At 39.5% G+C, this 19,285-nt stretch overlaps 2 protein-coding genes across 4 annotated transcripts; one reads left to right on the top strand and one right to left on the bottom strand.

Moving 5' to 3' along the window:
• Window positions 1-836: 836 nt before the first annotated feature.
• Window positions 837-9,805, bottom strand: phf13 (PHD finger protein 13). 2 transcript variants are annotated; one of them, XM_083535311.1, is made up of 5 exons: window positions 9,632-9,805; window positions 9,001-9,051; window positions 6,697-6,798; window positions 3,375-4,629; window positions 837-3,020 (listed from the first exon to the last, which is right to left on the bottom strand). In XM_083535311.1, exons 2-5 carry the CDS (start codon window positions 9,046-9,048, stop codon window positions 2,794-2,796), a joined length of 1,632 nt encoding a protein of 543 aa, XP_083391437.1. In that variant the 5' UTR covers window positions 9,049-9,051; window positions 9,632-9,805; the 3' UTR covers window positions 837-2,793. The 2 variants fall into 2 exon arrangements, with proteins under 2 accessions (XP_083391437.1, XP_083391438.1); XM_083535312.1 differs by lacking the exon at window positions 9,632-9,805 and adding an exon at window positions 9,165-9,469.
• Window positions 9,806-13,455: 3,650 nt separating this feature from the next.
• On the top strand, window positions 13,456-19,005 carry fbxo2 (F-box protein 2). 2 transcript variants are annotated; one of them, XM_083535428.1, is made up of 7 exons: window positions 13,456-13,634; window positions 13,899-14,010; window positions 15,618-15,689; window positions 15,765-15,891; window positions 15,995-16,087; window positions 16,186-16,324; window positions 17,613-19,005. In XM_083535428.1, the coding sequence occupies exons 3-7, from the start codon at window positions 15,653-15,655 to the stop codon at window positions 17,745-17,747; spliced, it is 531 nt and encodes a 176-aa protein (XP_083391554.1). In that variant the 5' UTR covers window positions 13,456-13,634; window positions 13,899-14,010; window positions 15,618-15,652; the 3' UTR covers window positions 17,748-19,005. The 2 variants fall into 2 exon arrangements, with proteins under 2 accessions (XP_083391554.1, XP_083391555.1); XM_083535429.1 differs by lacking the exon at window positions 13,899-14,010 and having other exon boundaries at window positions 13,463-13,634.
• Window positions 19,006-19,285: the final 280 nt, after the last annotated feature.

Here is a 19,285-nt window from a genome sequence, read left to right as displayed (position 1 = left end):
TTTATTTCTAAAACGAAATTAGTTTTCGGATTAAAAAAAAGAAAAAAACAATAAAAAATATATATAATATTGACCACCCCATTCAAAATTTAATTCAATACACTCTTAATGCCTCGGACGTTTAAAACCTGCAGACGTGCGTCTCACTCAAGCTGGATGATATTTGTCGTCATCAAAAACGTGTTCGCCAAACATTCGTTTCATCCCCAATTCACATTGGCTCACAAAACCTCTAAGTGAACGTGAAGGTCACATTTACGCCCTGCCTGTGAGTTTAATTACCATTTAACATGTGATACTAAGCAGATATTCAAAACTTACCTGTTTCTTTCCGTAAACTTCGAGGAAGAACTCTTGAATGCTGAAGGGCAGAGATGACATGACATAATACCACACATGCTGTTCTTCACCTTCACTGCAGAAAAGCTCCTTTAGGTGTGACCAAGGATGCTGAAGTGCTGTATTTGAGCTGTTGTATGTTGAAGCATCCACCACTTTCCTCCTCCTCCTCTATGGTTAAAGTAAACTTGAAGCTTGATTTTAACGCGTGATTTGATTGGATAGGAATCAATCATTCTTAGCCAATCACCAATAACAGGGGGGAAAAAAACATAAAATGTTGAGGGGAAAATATTGCAGTAAAAATACAGATACAGGACTAAAAATTTACTCAAGTAAAACTACACTGTTTTTAAACTACGTAATAAAATCCAAATCCTTAGGATAAAAAAAAAAACAACTACTCAAACGTATCAGAAATGTACACCACTGGATATTAAACCTTTTTTTTAATCTAAAATAATTGTAAAAAAAATAGTTACCACATCACACACTGGTCACCATTAAACTCTCATTAAATCTTTATTTACATCAGTTTCACAGAAACATTCATTCTCTTTCTCCGTCGTCCTCTCTTTCTCTCCGCCCAGCGTTCCCGTCTCCGAGCCTACCGCAGTGCGATCCCAACGTTCCCAAAAATTCCTCAGATTCTCATTTGAACTGAAACGTGAGGCCCATCGTGAACCACTGCCGATATTATATACAAACAGAAAGTACTGATTGTACAAAAACAAACAAACAAACAAACAAAAAAAAAAAAACAGATCTGGGAGATGCACTGAAAGCGTATTAAAAGTGAAAGGCTGCACGTGAGCCACTGGAAACGTTCTCCTGGGAGAATTTTGCTACGCCAAATATTTACCGTATGACTGACAGACGTGTCTTGGGTATGAAGAGACGATCGTGGATACGCGTTTTCAGAGCGCGAGAGCACCGAGTGGGAAAATGTTCGTTGGCAAACTTCAAGAAAAAATAAACAAAGGCTGAGAAGTGAAGAATATAAAATGTGGTTATTCTATAACCGGTAGCATGACAAATCCTAAATCTCAAAAAAAACGGCGAAAATTTCTTGCTAATCGTTTATCGTAAACACTTCAAGTCTTCACTGATTGGACCAGGAAGTCTCAGCATTGGGAAAACGTTCAGGGAAGTTAAAAAAAAAAAAAAATAAATAATAATAATAAAATATAGCATAAAAGGCTTTGTAACTAGCGATAAATTGTGGATTTATCGTATCGATAAATAAATACTGCAGTGCTATGAGCATGTAAATGCAGCCTGTTTATACGTTTATAAACGAGTAAAACCAAACAATGAACATGCTGAGCAGGACAGTGGGCCTTAAAGCTTTCATAGAGTGGTTCGAAGAAGGAAAAAAAAAATAAAGACCGTTACCATGGCGATGGCCTGCTGTTAAAGCTAACGTAGGTTAAGAAAGGGTCGTTTATAGCACGGCGGAGGGGCATTATTTTAAAAGACAGACGGTGGAAAACAATTACTCTTAAAAATGCCACAGGAACATTGGCATAGTGCAATAAAAAAAACGTCTTGCTACAGTGTTTTAAATAGTTGCGTTGTCGTGAGTTCGGGGGAAGTGCGATCCGACGTGAAAAAGTCTTCAACCCGGTTTGCTGGTTTCCAGGTCCGTCGTCGGGGCCGTATAAGACCAACAAAGCTGCAGTCTGAAATCTTAACGGGTGACGCACACAAATAAAATATAAAGTCTTTTTGCATCTGGGCAAATAAATCTAAGTGTCACGATGAAATGTTACAAATATCACTCGTTTAAACAAAAATTTAAAAATAAAAAAATACACAGACGGTATTTAAAAACCCTCGACATGGCAGTTGACGAAATTCACTCGGGACGTCTCTGGATGTGATGTCTTGTCTTTTACCCACTTGGGAAGCTTTGCCACTCAATAACCCTGAAGGACTGCACTAAATGACAGTGAGGGAAGAAAAAACTTTCTCCATGTTGATTATTCGTTTAAGGATTAAATTCGTAGTCACTATAACCCCTATAGTGCCTCTAATGTTCTTTAAATATTTCAGGGATTCCAGAAAGTTCCATGAGGAAACAATAAGTGGAACGTAACACTCCGAACGAATAGCGACATAGCTTAAAAAAAAAAAAAAAAAAAAAAAAAAAGTATGGTTACAAAACGCTCCCTTTTTTGAAAAAGTAAGAAAAAAGTGAAGGAAAAAGTGCAATCCGTCATTGTAGCGTCTCGTGCACGGTTCCGTTTTGAATCATCTGTAGAATCTTTTCTCTTTAATGCATCACCTAAAGGGTATGATTGCCTTACGCCAAAAGAAAAACAAAACAAAAATTTGGAAGTTGAACGATTTATAAAAGGTTTTTGTATTGGGGGGAGGGGGGGGGGTAGACGCCCTTCCTCTTCTGTACTCTGGGTCAGGGTCTGTACTCGGGAGAGAGAGGCGGGAACGGCGTCAGTCTAGAAGGTGCTTTCGAGAGCCCATGCGCGAGCGGTTCGAGCGTCGGATGTCAAATTTGGAGTCTTTGCACTGCTGGCAGGTGTACGTCTCCGGGACGTTGGACTTACGGATTTTGGCGCAGGACAGGTGGATCCAGGTGTTGCACTGGTTGCACTCGATCATCGCCCTGCCGGCGAACGGCTTCATGCAGAAACAAGTCACCAGGTCCCACGAGTCGTCGTCTGTGATCGAAACACGACATGTTATGACATCACTGAGTTACAAATGTTATCCGAAAAATAAAAAAAAATTTAAAATACTATGGCTGAAAAAAAGAATATAAAATATTCTATTAATATAAGAAAATTTATAAATTAAAAAAAATACTACTAAAAAATATAATAATAATAAAATTGGGGAAAGATGTATTACTATATTCAATGTTAAATTGTTACATCACCTAGCATTAGCAGCTACATTTTTTATTTTATTTTTTATATTTTATAATTAATTTAGTTCATTTTGTAAAAATTTGTTTATAAATGTGTGTTAAGGCAATCGCGAAAAGTTCGAAACCCTTATGTCTGTAAACTTGCCTGAATCGACCATGATGTCCTCGTCGTCTGCGGATCCGTCTTCGTCGCGGAACACCACCTGCTTGCCCTGGCGTATCACCGTTCTAGTGCCGGGAAATCCCTCCATCTTCAAGACCAGGGCTTCTCCCTCAGGCATGGCCAGCCTCTCCCTGCTCTCGCTTCTGGACTCTGTTTCCGAGCTGGCCGAGGAATCCCAACACAGCTGCTCGCTTTCCGGTTCCTTTTTGCAGCCTACAAGCGGATAGCTGACACGTTGAGAACCGGAATCGTGTGGAGATTTGGCACCGTGAGAACCGGAACTGACCGGAGATCTGGCGCCATAGGAACCGGAAGCGAGCGGAGATCTGGCGCCATGAGAAAAGGAACTGTGTGGAGATCTGGCGCCGTGAGAACCGGAACTGTGCGGAGATCTGGCGCCGTGAGAACCGGAACTGTGCGGAGATCTGGCGCCGTGAGAACCGGAACTGTGCGGAGATCTGGCGCCGTGAGAACCGGAACTGTGCGGAGATCTGGCGCTGTGAGAACCGGAACTGTGCGGAGATCTGGCGCTGTGAGAACCGGAACTGTGCGGAGATCTGGCGCTGTGAGAACCGGAACTGTGCGGAGATCTGGCGCCGTGAGAACCGGAACTGTGCGGAGATTTGACACCGTGAGACCCAGGACCGAGCGGAGATCTGGTGCCATGCGAACCAGGATTGAGCGGAGATCCGACACCATAAGACCCGGAACCGAGTGGAGATCTGGTGCCATGAGAAAAGAAACTGTGCGGAGATCTGGCACCGTGAGAACCAGAGCCGAGCGGAGATCTGGCACCATGAGAATCAGAACCGAGCGAAGACCTGGTGGTGAGTGGAGAGCTGGTACCAGGGTGAGCAGAGAGCTCAGTGTACAGAGAAGGTGTAGAGATGCTAATGTAATCCTCCGGCTCCTCCTTGACAGTCCGACCGAAAGCTGAAATCTCCGCTCTGGTACCGGAGGGAAACGACAGGAACGATCCGGAATCGTCAGACTTGCTGTTCTCTGTCGGCTTCTTTTTCTTCTTCTTCATTTTATCGGTTTTCTTGCGCCCCTCGAGGAGAAAGCCCGTAGATTTGGGTCGCTTGTGAAGCTCGGGCTCGTCATTGGAGGGCCTCTTGAAGCCTCCGAAGCTCTTGCGTTTTTTGTGCGCAGGTTGATCAGAAGAAGGAAGGCCGTCGCTGTCTGCTGTGCTACCCGTGCTGTTAGGAGGACTCGAGCTGCTCCTGAGCGGCGCCTCCTGCAACAACAAAGGAGGAGATTCTCTCTTTCTTCTTCTTCTAAATAACCATCCATATATATATATATATATATATATATATATATATATATATATATATATATATATATATATATATATATATATATATATATATATATATATATATATATATATGTGTGTGTTTTATTTCAGTCAATAATATAATATAATATATGACTTGTGCAGAAAAATACAGATGAAATCTTACATAAAATCATAGGTTAAAAATATATAACAAACATAAAACTAAAAACTCATAAAATAAAAGTATATCTGTATATAATAAAATACATTTTCAGCTCCAAATCCTATCGTTCCTATTTGTTCCATGATCATATTAAATCGGGGCAGGTATCGACCCGGTTATTGATCCTGGGGTATCGGATGAGCGCCATCTCTGATTAATATTTTAAATAATTTAATAATTAAACAAACAAAAAAGGCCATGTGATACTGTGTGTGTGACATGAGCATGCAGTTTTGTTCATTTGATGGTTATGACGCGTTATGGCTCTGGGAACTGGGTTGAAGGGGGGTGGGGTTTTAGAACATGTAACATACGTATAACATACGTTCTAACGTGTACATTTATATTCTATAACCTACTTATTATAGTACTTTTATATAGCTACTTTTCTTTATCAATCCCGATGTTCGTTGGTTTATATTCTGGATTCAAAATGGAAGTTGAGGAATTGTCTGGTTTTATCAATCCCAATGTTCTTGTCGATTTCTTCTCTACAACATCAGAAGGATTCGACCATTTCTGCCACACAGGCTGTCCAGGTGCTTTTTCAGTCTCTTGTCATTTCAAGACTTGACTACTGCTAACTCTCTGCTGGCAGGTCTTCCCCTAAACGCTATTCGTCCACTGCAAATGATCCAAAACGCAGCTGCACGATTTGTGTTCAATCTGCCCAAAAGTTCTCCCACACCACCCCACTGCTGCGCTCCCTTCACTGGCTTCCAGTAGCTGCACATATCAGATTCAAAACACTGATGTTTGCCTACAAGGCCAAAAATGGACCAGTGCCATCTTACCTCAGTGACCTCATCACATCTCGCACTGCACCAGGCTGTCTGAGATTCTCCAGCACTGCTCGACTGGTACCACCTTCTCTCAGAATGAGAGGTAGGTACACTTCAAGGCTCTTCTCTGTTCTGGCACCGAGGTGGTGGAATGAACTTCCCCTAGATGTTCGTACAGCAGAGTCCCTGACTATCTTCAAGCGACGACTGAAGACCTACCTCTTCCTGAAACACTTAAATAAGCACTTTCCAAGTTTGTAGAATTCAAGTTATATTTATATTAAGTTTGTAATCTGACATATCAGTGTAGATTTATTCATTACTAGAGACTCAAAGCACTTTTGTACGTCCAGAGGATAAGGGCGTCTGATAAATGCCGCAAATGCAAATGTAATGTAAATGTAATCACAATCTTTGTGCTTGACCTCCTCGAATAAATAATGAGTAATTGAGGAACCGCGCTCGATCTAACGTTTACTTTTGCAAGCGAAACCTCACATCACAATATGCTGCTTCTAAAGATGAGAAACGAACCAAAAATTTGTGTGCATTAATCGGCGTGAAAACTTTCACCAAAAGGGACTACGATCTCTTCGACTTCCAAGCTTTCTATTTCATCATGCTTCTATACTCGTTTACTGAACTCATATATGAAAGGAAGGTGAAGCGACACTTTTAAACTAAGAACGTATAGGAAAATAAAATTGGTCGGCGGAACCGTTTGAGCCAATCATTTGCTCCCGTTTGGTACCAAATTTGCATAGAATGAAGTTTGTCGCCTGTTTGTGAAAGAAATTGTTCATAGTACACCATAAACAATAGGTGAAAGACTTCTGTCTGTCTGTCTGTGTCTGTCTGTGTCTGTCTGTGTCTGTCTGTGTCTGTCTGTGTCTGTCTGTGTCTGTCTGTGTCTCTCTCTCTCTCTCTCACACACACACACTCACTCACTCACTCACTCACTCACTCACTCACTCACTCACTCACTCACTCACTCACTCACTCACTCACTCAACTAACCTCCTGTGGATATGGAATATAACCAGCGTAGGCCAGGACGAACGTGCAAAACTTGTTGAAATCTTCCACTGTCCTTTTCCTTTTGTACGTTGGACCGTAACCCTACAATCAAGACAGATCAGTCAGATAAATATCATAAACACAATTAATATCAGTGATCAATGTGACAAGAACAAATGATAATTATGAATAGCAGAAAGTTCTAAAGTTTTATTTATTTTTCTACAGAAATAAATATCTTCATCTGTATATACACTGTAACTTTTGCACAGTTGTACTTTTCAGCTTATTCCATTAGGGGGCGCCACAGTGGATCATCCGTCTCCATACCCCCCTGTCCTCTACATCTGCCTCTTTCACACCAACCACCTGCATGTCTTCCCTCACCACATCCATAAACCTCCTTCTTGGTCTTCCTCTTTTCCTCCTTCCTGGTTGCTCCATCCTCAGCATTCTCCTACTGATATACCCCATGTCCCTCCTCTGCACATGTCCAAACCATCTAAATCTCACCTTGTCTCCAAAACGTCCTACATGCACTGTCCCTCTAATAAACTCATTTCTAATGCTTTCCATCGTCATCACTCCCAACGAACATCTGTTGTACAAATATTTACATATTTATCTGAACTTGTCCTTTTACACAAAGCAAATATTTGCACTTCTGGAAGATGCTACACTGTATTTTGTTGCTGTGTACCTGTACTATGCTAGGAAAATAATGTATGTATGTATCTACCAATCTATCCATCCATCCATCTATGCATCAATCTATTCATTTGTCCATAACTATCCATCAATTTACCATACATCCCTTTGTATATCCATCTATTTATCGTTCCACCCAGTTATCTATTTTCCATCCATATCATTCACCTATCTATCAATCGATCCATCCATTAATGCAAAATTTTTATGTATCCATCTATTTATCTGTTAATCTACCCATGTATTTAACCATCCATGTAAATGTGTGTTTATCCACTCATGCAATTTCTTTGTATCCGTTTATCCATTTGTTTATCAATTCATCCATCCATTTATATATCCACCTATTTATCCATCCATGTAAATTACTATTTACCCCTCCATTTATCAATCTGTCCATTTATTTATCCATCCATCTATAATCCATCCACACTCTGCTGCTTTAAAACCACCCTGACCAATCCTATACACCCCCCACCGTCGCGCATACAAAATCTCGCGAGATTTCACCACCAGAGGAAGCAGCGACCTGACGGGATTATCGACAACTCTCCCCCCCCCCCCCCCCCCCCACACACACACACACACACGCCTCTTCTTTCTCCAAAAAAATCATCATACACTCGGAAAAGGTTTAACATCACAATCACATCATCACCAAACACTATCACTCACAGAAACCATGCACATTGATGTCCACTCGGACCAAAACAAACGAGATGAATAATGGCGATAATATTATACACACCACCTGTCACATTAGCAAAGCAGGGATCCAGACTTAAAATGACCACACCAAATTATTACTACTTATGTCTTTTAAAAACTACAAACCGGTGTAAATATATATCTGTCTAAATACGCTTTATAAATCGAATCCGCCAAATGATGCTAGTTCTCACTAAAAACCGACCAGTGCTGAAGTTAGCATACACGACCTACCTAGCATTATTTCATATTTATATATAAACAAATTGCACTCGTTCGGAAAGTGTTTTATAAAAACAAAACAACGACTTTGGATCAGATTTTACATGTCAAATCACAAATAAAAAGAAGAAGAAGAAAAACAAAGTACCGCTAGCTGGCTAGTCAAACAACAACGGGTGTTCTTGTGTTATGCTATCAATTAGCACTCCGGTTAACTTAAAATATATATAAATCCATATAATTATGCAATAACGCTACCTAAATGTACACATCTCGTGAAAGTTGTGCAAGTCGTGACACTTCGCTGTGAGGAAAATGTCAAGCTAGGTCCAGTCAAACCTGACTAGCATGCTAGCTTAACGTGCTAAAACTATTATCGCGAATTCTTTTTAACTTTATTCATTAAAAAGCACAACATGTGTTTATACACAGAGATCGTTCTCGACTAGCTTTCCATTTAAGACGTCCAAACTTCATTTTTAGACACACAAGCATCGTGCTAGTCAGTACAAACACGGCTAGCAAGCTAGCAAAGTTGGTTGCTAGGCAGCGTAAAGGCAATGATTATAAACGTATTACACCATAAACATCACCTGTCGCTATTATATATCTATACTTGGATAGATATTACAAACTATTGATATGTAACAGAGATATAAATCGTACCTGCGAGATGTTCTCGAAGGTTGATGCCTTCACCTCGGAGTTGTCCATTTCCTATGAGTGAGAAATACACGATTCGGTTCAAACGTGGTTTTTTTTTTTTTTTATGTTAGAAACTGGTTTATTTTAATGCATTTAAGTGTCAAAATCCTTAAATGTTGCAAAACCTGTGAAGATTTCGGCGAACTAGTCAGAGACACGTCAGTTCAGTGATGATCGCTAACGTGTGTCGCTGTATCACAAAGGGTTTGGTTGATATAACAAGGTCATTAATGCGTGTAAACACGTGCATATTTGTGTACCTGTAAGTCGGTTTTTTTTTACTAAATAATTCCAATCCTGATTTGTCAACTTTCTCCAGCTGCTCATGCCGGACGAACACTAGCTGATGGTCGGGTTAATGATGTAGCAGATGACGGGTTGTGTGTAAATGTTGTTGTTGTTTGATGTCTGTTGTTGTTATTTTTTGTTGACACGGTGTAATAAAATAAATAGGCGATCAAACAAAACGTCAGGTGATTGTGTGAGCGAGAGAGCTAGCTAGCATGATAAACTCATACTAGCCGTCCGACTGCTCCCGGAGTTACCGTGCAGTAAAAGTTCAATATCTTATCAATGAAGTTGGTGTTTGTACCTCTCAGAACAACAACCCGAGCGACGACACGGATCGGATCTGCAGGGAGACGAGTGTAAAAGTCCCAGTTTTAACGTGAAATTACAGGTCTGATGATGATGATGATGACGGATCTCTGAAGCGGCTCTAATACAACCTTAAAAAAAAAAAAAAAATCCCACAAACACCCCCACCCTCGAGGCCTCGTCTTCGGTGGGCGCGTTCGAGCGCATCCATACGGCACAAGTGTCTGCGCAGACGATGCGTCTTAAAATATAATGTACTACTGGGATGGATGGATGGATGGATGGAGTTAAAGATCTACCAGAAGTGACATATAAAAATAACATATCAATATATAACATGTAGATATATATTTATAACTAATAAATATAAAGATCTGGGCAGTGAATATATGTTAAGTACACACACACACACACACAAAAAACAAAAAACATTATATATACAATCATATAATATCATATATAGGTGCAAGATGTGTGTGTAAGGCATAAAATATGTGCAGAAATATGTGATATACATAAATTTACAATATGAGATATGTCCATTGTTTGTACAAGGTATGATTGTGTACAGATCATTTTCAGTTTACAGTTATATACAATTCTACACTATACAGAGATGATACTGAACTGCATAATGATTACTAGCAGTAAAATCAGGAAAGCATCAGTGAGACATCAGTGTCCTAACGGTGTAGTGACGGTTGTTGGAAAAATGTAGCCCTGATCCTGCGGGATCTAGTGTAAATGTTCCTGTAACTCTAGCTGGATGGAAGGAGGTTGAACAGTGACTGTGAGGTTTTATATTTTGTATTGTGCTTTTAGAAATTCTTCTGAAGCAGCCTTATTTAGACAATGCAGTAATAAAAGAATAAGATGTTCTCTATAATTGTCAGTTTGTCCCTAATGAGTGAGCTGGTGCCGACTGTGGCAAGGAAAAACTCCCTGAAATGGCATACGGAGGAAACCTTGAGAGGAACCAGACAGATAAGGGAACCTCATCCTCATCTGGGTGACACCGAACGTCCATTCACCGAATGACTGTTAAGTGATTTACATGTTAGTATTAGTATTTTATAATCAGTGTGAGATGTAATTGGGAGCAGTGAATACATGAAAACAGGGCTGATGTGTTCATATTTTCTAGATCTAGTGAGGACTCTTGCTGCTGAATTCTGAACTAACTGAAGCTTATTTATGCACTTTACTCCAACACCCAGAGAGTAAATCATTACAGTAGTCTAATCTAGATGTAACAAATGCACTAACTAGTTTTTCTGCCTCCTGTAACGACAACATATTTCTGATTTTAGCAATATTTCTAAAGTGAAATTATCCTGGTAATGTAATTCACGTTCATTATCAGGTATGCCTGATGATGTTGTCTGGCAGTGGTGAAGATACTGTTCTTAAAGGCAGGTAGTGGGGTCTCAGTAATGTGTTGGGTGGTTGCTTTCAATGATGCAGATCTACAGATCTACTGTCTATGCAGACCCCTACCTATCACACCTATATGACCATGTTGAGCATCTTAGTCCAGGTCTCCTTTTACTTTGCTTTAGCTTTACATAATTCAAATGTGCATGTGTTATACATTTATGTAATGTCCTGCCCTTTTTGTGTCCATGTTCCTGTTCATGTCAATGTCTATGACCGGGTTTAAAATTAAACCATGCAGCACTTAAACAGGAAGATAATGACACACAATGCTGTTTTATTTTCCATGATCACATTTCCATATAAATGAGTCACTGTAGTGTGTAACCATTTCCAGGCCTGATCCCTGATCCTCTTTAAAAAAGAAAAAAGTGGTCAAGACCGTGTTTCACGAACTCCATGATGAGCAGCATCACGGCATGCCAAAGTAACTGGACCAGTTTAACTGTTTTGTTATTTTATGTTACAAGCTTACTCTTAGATTTTCTGGATTTACCACTAGATAGTTGTGTTTATTTAGGTTGGTCACGTTCTTGAGACCAGGCACTGATGTTGGGTAAGAAGATCTGTAGTGAGTTGATCCCAAAGGTATTCAGAGAGAGTTGAGGAGGTCAGGGCTCTGTGCGGGACATTTGAGTTTTTCCACTCTAATCTTAACACACCATGAACTCCTGGAACTTGTTTTGGCAGGAAAAGTGTTTGGGCCTCAAAGTTCCAGTAAGTGAAACTCTAACTGCTAGGGACGCATCTGTGCACCGGCATTAGAGGTAACAATGTGATGCATCGATTTTAAAAAAGTGCACATCGGATGCAAGTTGGCATTTGTATCACGGTGCATCGTTTTTTTTTTTACATATTTGTATCTGTGAAAAACAATTTATTTACAAATAATTATTATTAAATGCTTCCCGTGGGCTCACCACCTGCAGGAGGCACCGTAAGGGACGGTGCTGTGAGGATTGGGCAGCAGTCGAAGGGCTGCTTAGACTGCTGCCCCCGCGACCCGAATTACGGATAAGCGGGAGAAAATGAATGAATGAATGAATATTATTAAATGCATTATACTTTTATTATTTAGAAAGTAACCATTAATTAATAATGTAGATTGTTTGTGAATATGACTTATCACAACACTACGGAGACCGAGGCGTGTCCTGAGAGCCACATAGAATTCAGATTAACATGGCAGAGGTAGAGCTGTAACTTCCTGCACACACAGCAGGAAAAAAACATCTGGATTTTATTTAATCTTTTGTTTTACACTACAAAGGCGTGTTTGTGAAGGGGCCATGCGTTAGAAGTCACTTAAGTAAATTGATGATTAGCTGTGTGTCTCAATCAAAGAAATGAAAGTGGATCAGCACCATACTGAATAGCTTAGCGTCATATTTTTAAAATTGCATCGTAAATTGCATCGTACATTGTGTTGAACTGAATCGTGTCGCATCGCATCAGTAGCTGCTTCGTATGTATCGTTATTGTATATTATCGTTGGCTATGCATCGAGATGCGAATCGCACTGGCCTCGGTTATGAAGATGCACATTCAATTCAAAATTCAATGCAACCGAGTGCTTTTAACCTCGTGGCAACAATCTGTGTAATTACCACATATGGATGTGATGATCAGGGGTGCAATTACTTTTGTCCTATAATGCATTTAGTGTATGATGCAAACTGTTACCACTCTGAAGTGTTTTATTCCTTTTATATAAGTTTAATATTAGTTCTCTCTCCCCAGTGTTCTGTAGTGTTTAAAGACTATAATCACAATCTTGATGTCAACCAAATAAAGATGATGTTCTGCTTTTGAGTCTGGTTCCTCTCAAGGTTTCTTCCTCATAACATCTAAGGGAGTTTTTTCTTGCCACAGTCGCCACGGCTGCTCATCAGGGAGAAACACACACCGTTCACCTTCACTGTTAAATTCTGTAAAGCTGCTTTGAGACAATGTCTGTTGTGTAAAGCGCTATAGAAATAAACTTGACTTGACAGGAAAAAGAAGATCTGGTGTTGAAGGAAGATTTAAAAATGCAGGTTTGTAGCAGCAACTGCTGCTGTTTTCAACCTTGAATGATCACAAACAACACGGATATGGAAAAATGTCTTTTCTTCTTTTCTTCTGCCTACATAAATGACTTCTGCCTTATGCATTTGAATCTCATGGCTGCTCTATGATTTGAGGAAGTGGAAAAGGAAGCAAGGACTCTTAATAATGCTGTAGAGCAGAGCAGAGCATTGCCATTGATTTCCTTTATTCCTTGCTTCAGCTTTTCCTTCTGTATGTCCTCCTGCTGTTTAATGAACACTATTAATGCTGAGGTAGGAATTATTTGTGATGTGTCAACTACACGAACACACAGAGAGAGAGAGAGAGAGAGAGAGAGAGAGAGAGAGAGAGAGAGAGAGAGAGAGAGAGGATAGGGAGGAGAAACAGGTCACATGACGTTGTGTTTCCATCCGGTAGAGCCTGCTGTGTGTGTGTGAGCTTAGACAAACAGACACACTTGAGGACAGTTGCTGAGTCAGTGTGTAAGAAGACTTTTCATCTGCTTTCTTCTCGCTGTGAGTATCTTTTTTTGGTATGCGTATCTGTTACAGCCATGTATGTGTTACACATTTACTTAATGTCCTGCCATGTCCAGGTCCAGATCCATGTCTATGTTCAGGTTTTCAATTTCTATGCAGAAAGTGTTAACAGCTACTGATTTAAACAGGAAAACAAACACACACAATGGTCTTTTATTCCCCATGGTCACTTTTCCATACAAAGGAGTCATTGTGTAACCATTTCGGCCTCCTTTTAAGTTTTTTATTTTTTTTTCCCAGGCCCGATCCCTGAGCATCTTGAAAATAGAAGTCTGGGACTCGTTTCAGTCCAACCACAGGGCGATCGACATCACTGCATGCTGTGTAACAGGACTTGGTGAAGTTTTTTGAGGTCTGATAATAGCTAAGAGAAAGGTGTCCACTAAAGAGTGACTCTTAAGGGACTGTTTCTGGTCCCTAACTATTGCTTCTGAAGTAATTAGTTATACATTACACTGCATTACACTCAACTGATTCACAGTTGAAAAGTAATCGTGTTTAAAAGCGGAGCAGAAATAATGAGGTCCGGCCCAAAAAGAGCTCAGAATCAGTCCTGGGTACTGACTACAGCATGGAAGTGAGAAAACTTTCAGACAGACAGACAGACAGACAGACAGACGGATTGAGAAAGTAGGTTTGCTTTGGCAGTACAAATGAATACTTATTTGTCATGCGAATAAAGCATGAGAAAATGGAAAGAGAAGGAACTGTGGGTTTAGGGAAAAGAGAATGAGAGGTACAGAGATAGGGAATGAGAGAGACTATGTGTGTATGTGAGAGAGGGATCACATTTCCCTGGATCACATTTCACACTTAAAATAGATTTAATTTTATTTATAATTGATTGAAAACCTTATACTTGTAACCTTTTGCCCTACACTGGAACCTCGCATGTATTTTTCTATTGATTCTTTGCTGATATTGTATGTAAGCAGCTCTGCCAGAACACTACTTTCATTTCTTTTAAATGTATCCTGTATTTGTTCCACTCTTCTTCTCTGTTCTTGATATAAACGTGCAATTAGTTGTCATGCCAGAAAGGCAGATGAAAGAAATGAGAGGCAGAGGGGTTCTGGAGTGGCAGATTCCATTCCAGTCTTCAGCAAACTCCTGCAACGCCCAGCCCTTTTCTCCTTTTTTTTTTTTTTTTTTTTTTTTTTTTTTTCCCCCCTTCCTGACATTACAGGCTTTCATAAAAAAAGAAAGAAAAATAATGTGAAGGACAGAGACGTGCTGAGGTCTGACTGCTAACAGGAGACTTTTATTTTGCATAAATTATTATTATTTTTTTTTAATTAAACAATGGAATAAATATATAAATTAAAATAAATAAAAACAAATACATTTTATATTTATATATTTGTGTTAATATCACTTTCTAGAATACATTACCATAAACCCTTTCCCAAACAAGTTACTTTTTCAGACTTTTGCTTTTAAACACTGTAAACCTCATGTTCCCTAAAAGAAAAAAAATACATATGCGTAAAAATACGTATGTATAAATTAACTTTTGTATAAATAAATATTTATAAATGAATGCTTTGAACAAAATCTGGTGGAACATCTTCCCAGAAGACTAGAAGTTATTATAACAGTTTAATGGCATGGTCAGATGTTCTACAAACCTTTGTCCATACAGTGTAGAAAGACACCAGAACACCGCAAATAAAGTGAATGCATTTAATAAACAAACTGAGTCCATTAACCAGTTGTTTCCAGTCATATATATTTCTATGTATCATCAATTCTATAGAGTATATTGATTAAACTGTTACTGATGTTATGTATAGGTATTAATTTTATTATTTGTGTCCATGTTGTGTCTCGTCTCTGTCCTTCTATGAAATGGTGAAGTCTACGGTGTTTGTGTCTCCATTATAAACAGTACAGATTATCTAGGGAAAGGATTCCCACTGCTTCTTTACATATTCCACTTATGCATTGTTTTGTCTGCAGGCCAGTTGCAGGAACTTGTGACATAATCCAAAAAAATGGCAAGAAATCTCATCAAAAATCCAAACGGAGATGGTAAATACATGAACACTAAGAAGTAAAACTGAACATATTGAGCCGGCGTGTGAAATGGTTTGCTCTCTGTGGCAGATGGGACGGACTTCTGGGAGCTGACGGAGAATGGTGGGAACGAGTGGTGCGTGGAGGACATGCCCGGAGACTGCGGACACGAATTTGGGAACGAGGACGTAACCAAATACTTCTGCACTTCCTTTGAGTGAGAAAGAGTTCGGTTTTATAACATGTATCAGATGTATAAGGTGTGTGTGTGTGTGTGTGTGTGTGTGTGTGTAATACTTTGTGGACGATCACTGTTTCAGACTGTGCCTTAAGAAACAGGTGATTGATCTTGTGGAAGAAGGTTACACTCCTGATGACTTGGACAGTCTGCCACTGGTCACTGTAGAGGACTGGTATATACACAGTATACACATTTATATACAGTATTTTCTGAGAGCTATAAGGAAGATAAAGCCTTACACTTAGAGTGTGTGTGTGTGTGTGTGTTTAGGTACTGTAGCCGGACAGACTGTGGATGTATGTACCAGCTCACCGTCCATCTCCTGGATGAGAATCAGGAGGTGTTGGCGGAATACAGACCCGAGACGGTGACTATCGACCCGGACACGGACGACTGCTCGTGGAAACAGGTAACACATCCAAACCCACATCCCTGTACAAATATCATGCGTGGCCTTCAATACCTCGACTATCAATTATTTAACCATCACTATTATTGCACACAATTATTTATTGGTATCACACAAACCCAAAGCCCCCTAGTCATCAGCGCCGCACGAACGATACCCCGTTGTTCTCAGGGGTTAATGTTAAGCAATATAGTAAATAAAAAGGGAGAAGAGTAACCATGACTCATTCTAAAAGCGATTTCAGATCACTGGTTTTCAATGGAAAACGTATGACGAATGTATTTGCTGAATGTGTGTAAGCAGTACACAACAACAACATGCATAAAAAAAATGCATTACTCACATAATTATTGTAATAACGAGTCACAAACACATCCACTGCTGCTAATCCCGGTTTATTAGGAAAGATAAGGGTCCAGTAAACAACATGCCGTAAAGCATTTTTGCTCCAACCAAACAATAGTGTTGTAATTTAGATGGTTATTTGTTTTTTTACGTCACAGAACTTCGGCTGGTGTTTGTGTTTATATATTTTCTGAATAACTTTTGCATAAAAAACATCTGGCTGGTAAAAAAAAAAAAAAAAAATATGGCTGGTAGAAAATAATGTTACAAAACACTTCAGACCACAAAATAAAAAAGTAAAAGAGGCGGAACATTGTGTCAATATAATTCACATCCCTGCAGACGCTACTAATAATCAATCATCAAAAATGGGCAAGCAGTAGATAAAAATCGAACAAGATGAAGGAGAATATTTACAATTACGCAATTCAGCAGACACCTTTTATTATCTTATTTTTTTCGGATGCATCTGAGCCCTTGAGGGTTCAGGGCCCTTGCTCAAGGGCCAAACAGATGCAATTCTGTTGTGCTGGGATTTGAACTCCCCTTAATGCAGTGTGAATGCATGTGTTCAAACGTGTTACCGTTTCTATAGTAATGAATGACCTCAGTGAAGAGTCTGTAACAGTTGGAAACCGTTGTGCTACGCGACGTCGTTTAATGGAGCAAGAAATGGACAATAGTACAACGTGAATTGAAAATTTAAAAACTGTGGAGGAATAAAACTTGTAACAGTAACTTGTTTTCATCGCATAAACCAGTCATCGGTTATTGGCGCTATACAACACATCGTGTGTTTAATTCTGTTCATGGATATTTCATATGCAAATGTCGTCTTATTTAATAAAGGCACCTGTAACATGAGTTGTAGTATAAATGACAGACAGTACAGTCTTAACTTTCCAGCTTGTACAATGTGTATTTTCGAACATTCTCTTCACAGGTCAGCCACACCTTTTACGACTACAACCCGGGTTTGCGCTTTATCTCTTTCGAGCACGGTGGAAAGGACACCAAATACTGGAACGGCTGGTTTGGAGTGAGAGTGACCGGCAGCTCCGTCACCTTAGATTTCTAGAAGCAAACACCTGAGAGACACAGATCCACAAATAGTCTAATAATAATAATAATCTAGAGCAGTGGTTCTCAAAGTGGGGACCGGGACCATGGAGCGAGTGTGTAAATCTTATGCTAAAAGCTAATAGGATCCTATCATACGCTAACACTGATACGACCCCCTGATGGCAGCATGGGATTTGAACTCGTGACCTTCTGATCAGTATTTTCAATATATTAACCACTAAGCTACATGGCTAATTTTTTCCCATTTACTTCTCCATTGTATCAGATCCGCACCACTCCTTTCAATCCCCATCCGAAAATGAATCGGATCGCCGGAGACGTTACACAAAGGCTTTTCAATCCGATTACTGAAAAATTACGACGATAAATGTATAAACCTGTATGTAGAAAATCCACTTATTTATTTATTTTTTTTTTAAATAACCAGTCTGTTCAATTACTTGCACAAGAATCAATAATTCTCTTTTTTTGGCCATTTTTGCGAACAATATTTCGATTTCAGTTCATCGTACCGTTTCCTCACTGTGGCACGAAATAAGATTAGATCAGATTGGAGAGATTAGAGAAAATAAGGCACCAGATAAAATAACCAACTACGCAAAATGAGCCATAATATATCCACATACTCAGAAAAAAAATTGGTCAATCAGAATATGGTAAAATATTGAGCTCCTGAACTTCGAACCTCTAAACGAGAATGATATGATGTACAAATAATAATAATAATCTTTAATAATCTGGTTGTTAGTGGTCCCTGGCTGCACAAAGTATGAGAACTGCTGAGCTAGAGATTATTTAGCAAGATCTATACAAGTCGCTTGTTTAGCGATCTATAAGTCGCTTGTGCTTTCAGCAATCTGCACACACACACACACACACACGTTTTTGTGAAGGTCAACTCAGCATAGAGCTTGAAGTGTATACATAAATCACATACTGAGAACATACTCTTCTTAATGCTGCATGTGTGTATCTACTAACAGCTCTACCTCTACACACACTCATTTATCATAACACACTTCCTGCTAACACACACACACGTGCGCGCACAAGTCAAACTGAACAAATCTCATACGCTGCATTTGTTCCTGCCTGCTAACGAAAGAAAACCTGACCAAATAAACACACTCGACACGTTTCCTGTGTGAGTTTAATATCAATAAGAAAGTGCAAAAGTTTTCACACCCTCAGTCCAAGACGTGAAATGTTTGGCGTACAAGATGCTCCTTCAGAATAAAATATTTCAGCCAAAACCCTTTTGATCTTTGATCGCCTCCTCTTTCTTTTTCCTCTTGTTCATGTCTGGCCTCCCTCCATCCCACCCATGATCTCCACCAGGGTCAGGGTTTTTTTTTTTTTTTAACCACCTCTACCATCTATACTAATTTTGCATTGATGCTTATTTTTCTTAATTTACTTAGACTTTCTTCTTTATTTATTTATTTCTTCTTTATTTCTTTTTTGATAAAAGATGTTTCCGAAAACATTAGCCAGACGTGCAAACTACGGGGGGGGGGGGGGATCAGAAGCAGT

The sequence above is a fragment of the Silurus aristotelis genome, assembly GCF_946808225.1.
Source record: "Silurus aristotelis genome assembly, chromosome: 29".
In the NCBI taxonomy this organism is placed as follows: domain Eukaryota; kingdom Metazoa; phylum Chordata; class Actinopteri; order Siluriformes; family Siluridae; genus Silurus; species Silurus aristotelis.
The sequence above is the reverse complement of the archived record's forward strand: the minus strand, read 5'-3'. Positions and strand labels throughout refer to the sequence as shown.

Coding starts and splice junctions, on each gene's coding strand:
- fbxo2 (XM_083535428.1), top strand. CDS start 15,653: ATGGCAAGAAATCTCATCAAAAATCCAAACGGAGATG. Junction 15,892..15,994: donor TACTTCTGCACTTCCTTTGA/GTGAGAAAGAGT, acceptor TCACTGTTTCAG/ACTGTGCCTTAAGAAACAGG. Junction 16,325..17,612: donor ACGACTGCTCGTGGAAACAG/GTAACACATCCA, acceptor TTCTCTTCACAG/GTCAGCCACACCTTTTACGA.
- phf13 (XM_083535311.1), bottom strand. CDS start 9,048: ATGGACAACTCCGAGGTGAAGGCATCAACCTTCGAGAACATCTCGCAG. Junction 4,630..6,696: donor ATATTCCATATCCACAGGAG/GTTAGTTGAGTG, acceptor TTGTTGTTGCAG/GAGGCGCCGCTCAGGAGCAG. Junction 3,021..3,374: donor GGACATCATGGTCGATTCAG/GCAAGTTTACAG, acceptor TTTCGATCACAG/ACGACGACTCGTGGGACCTG.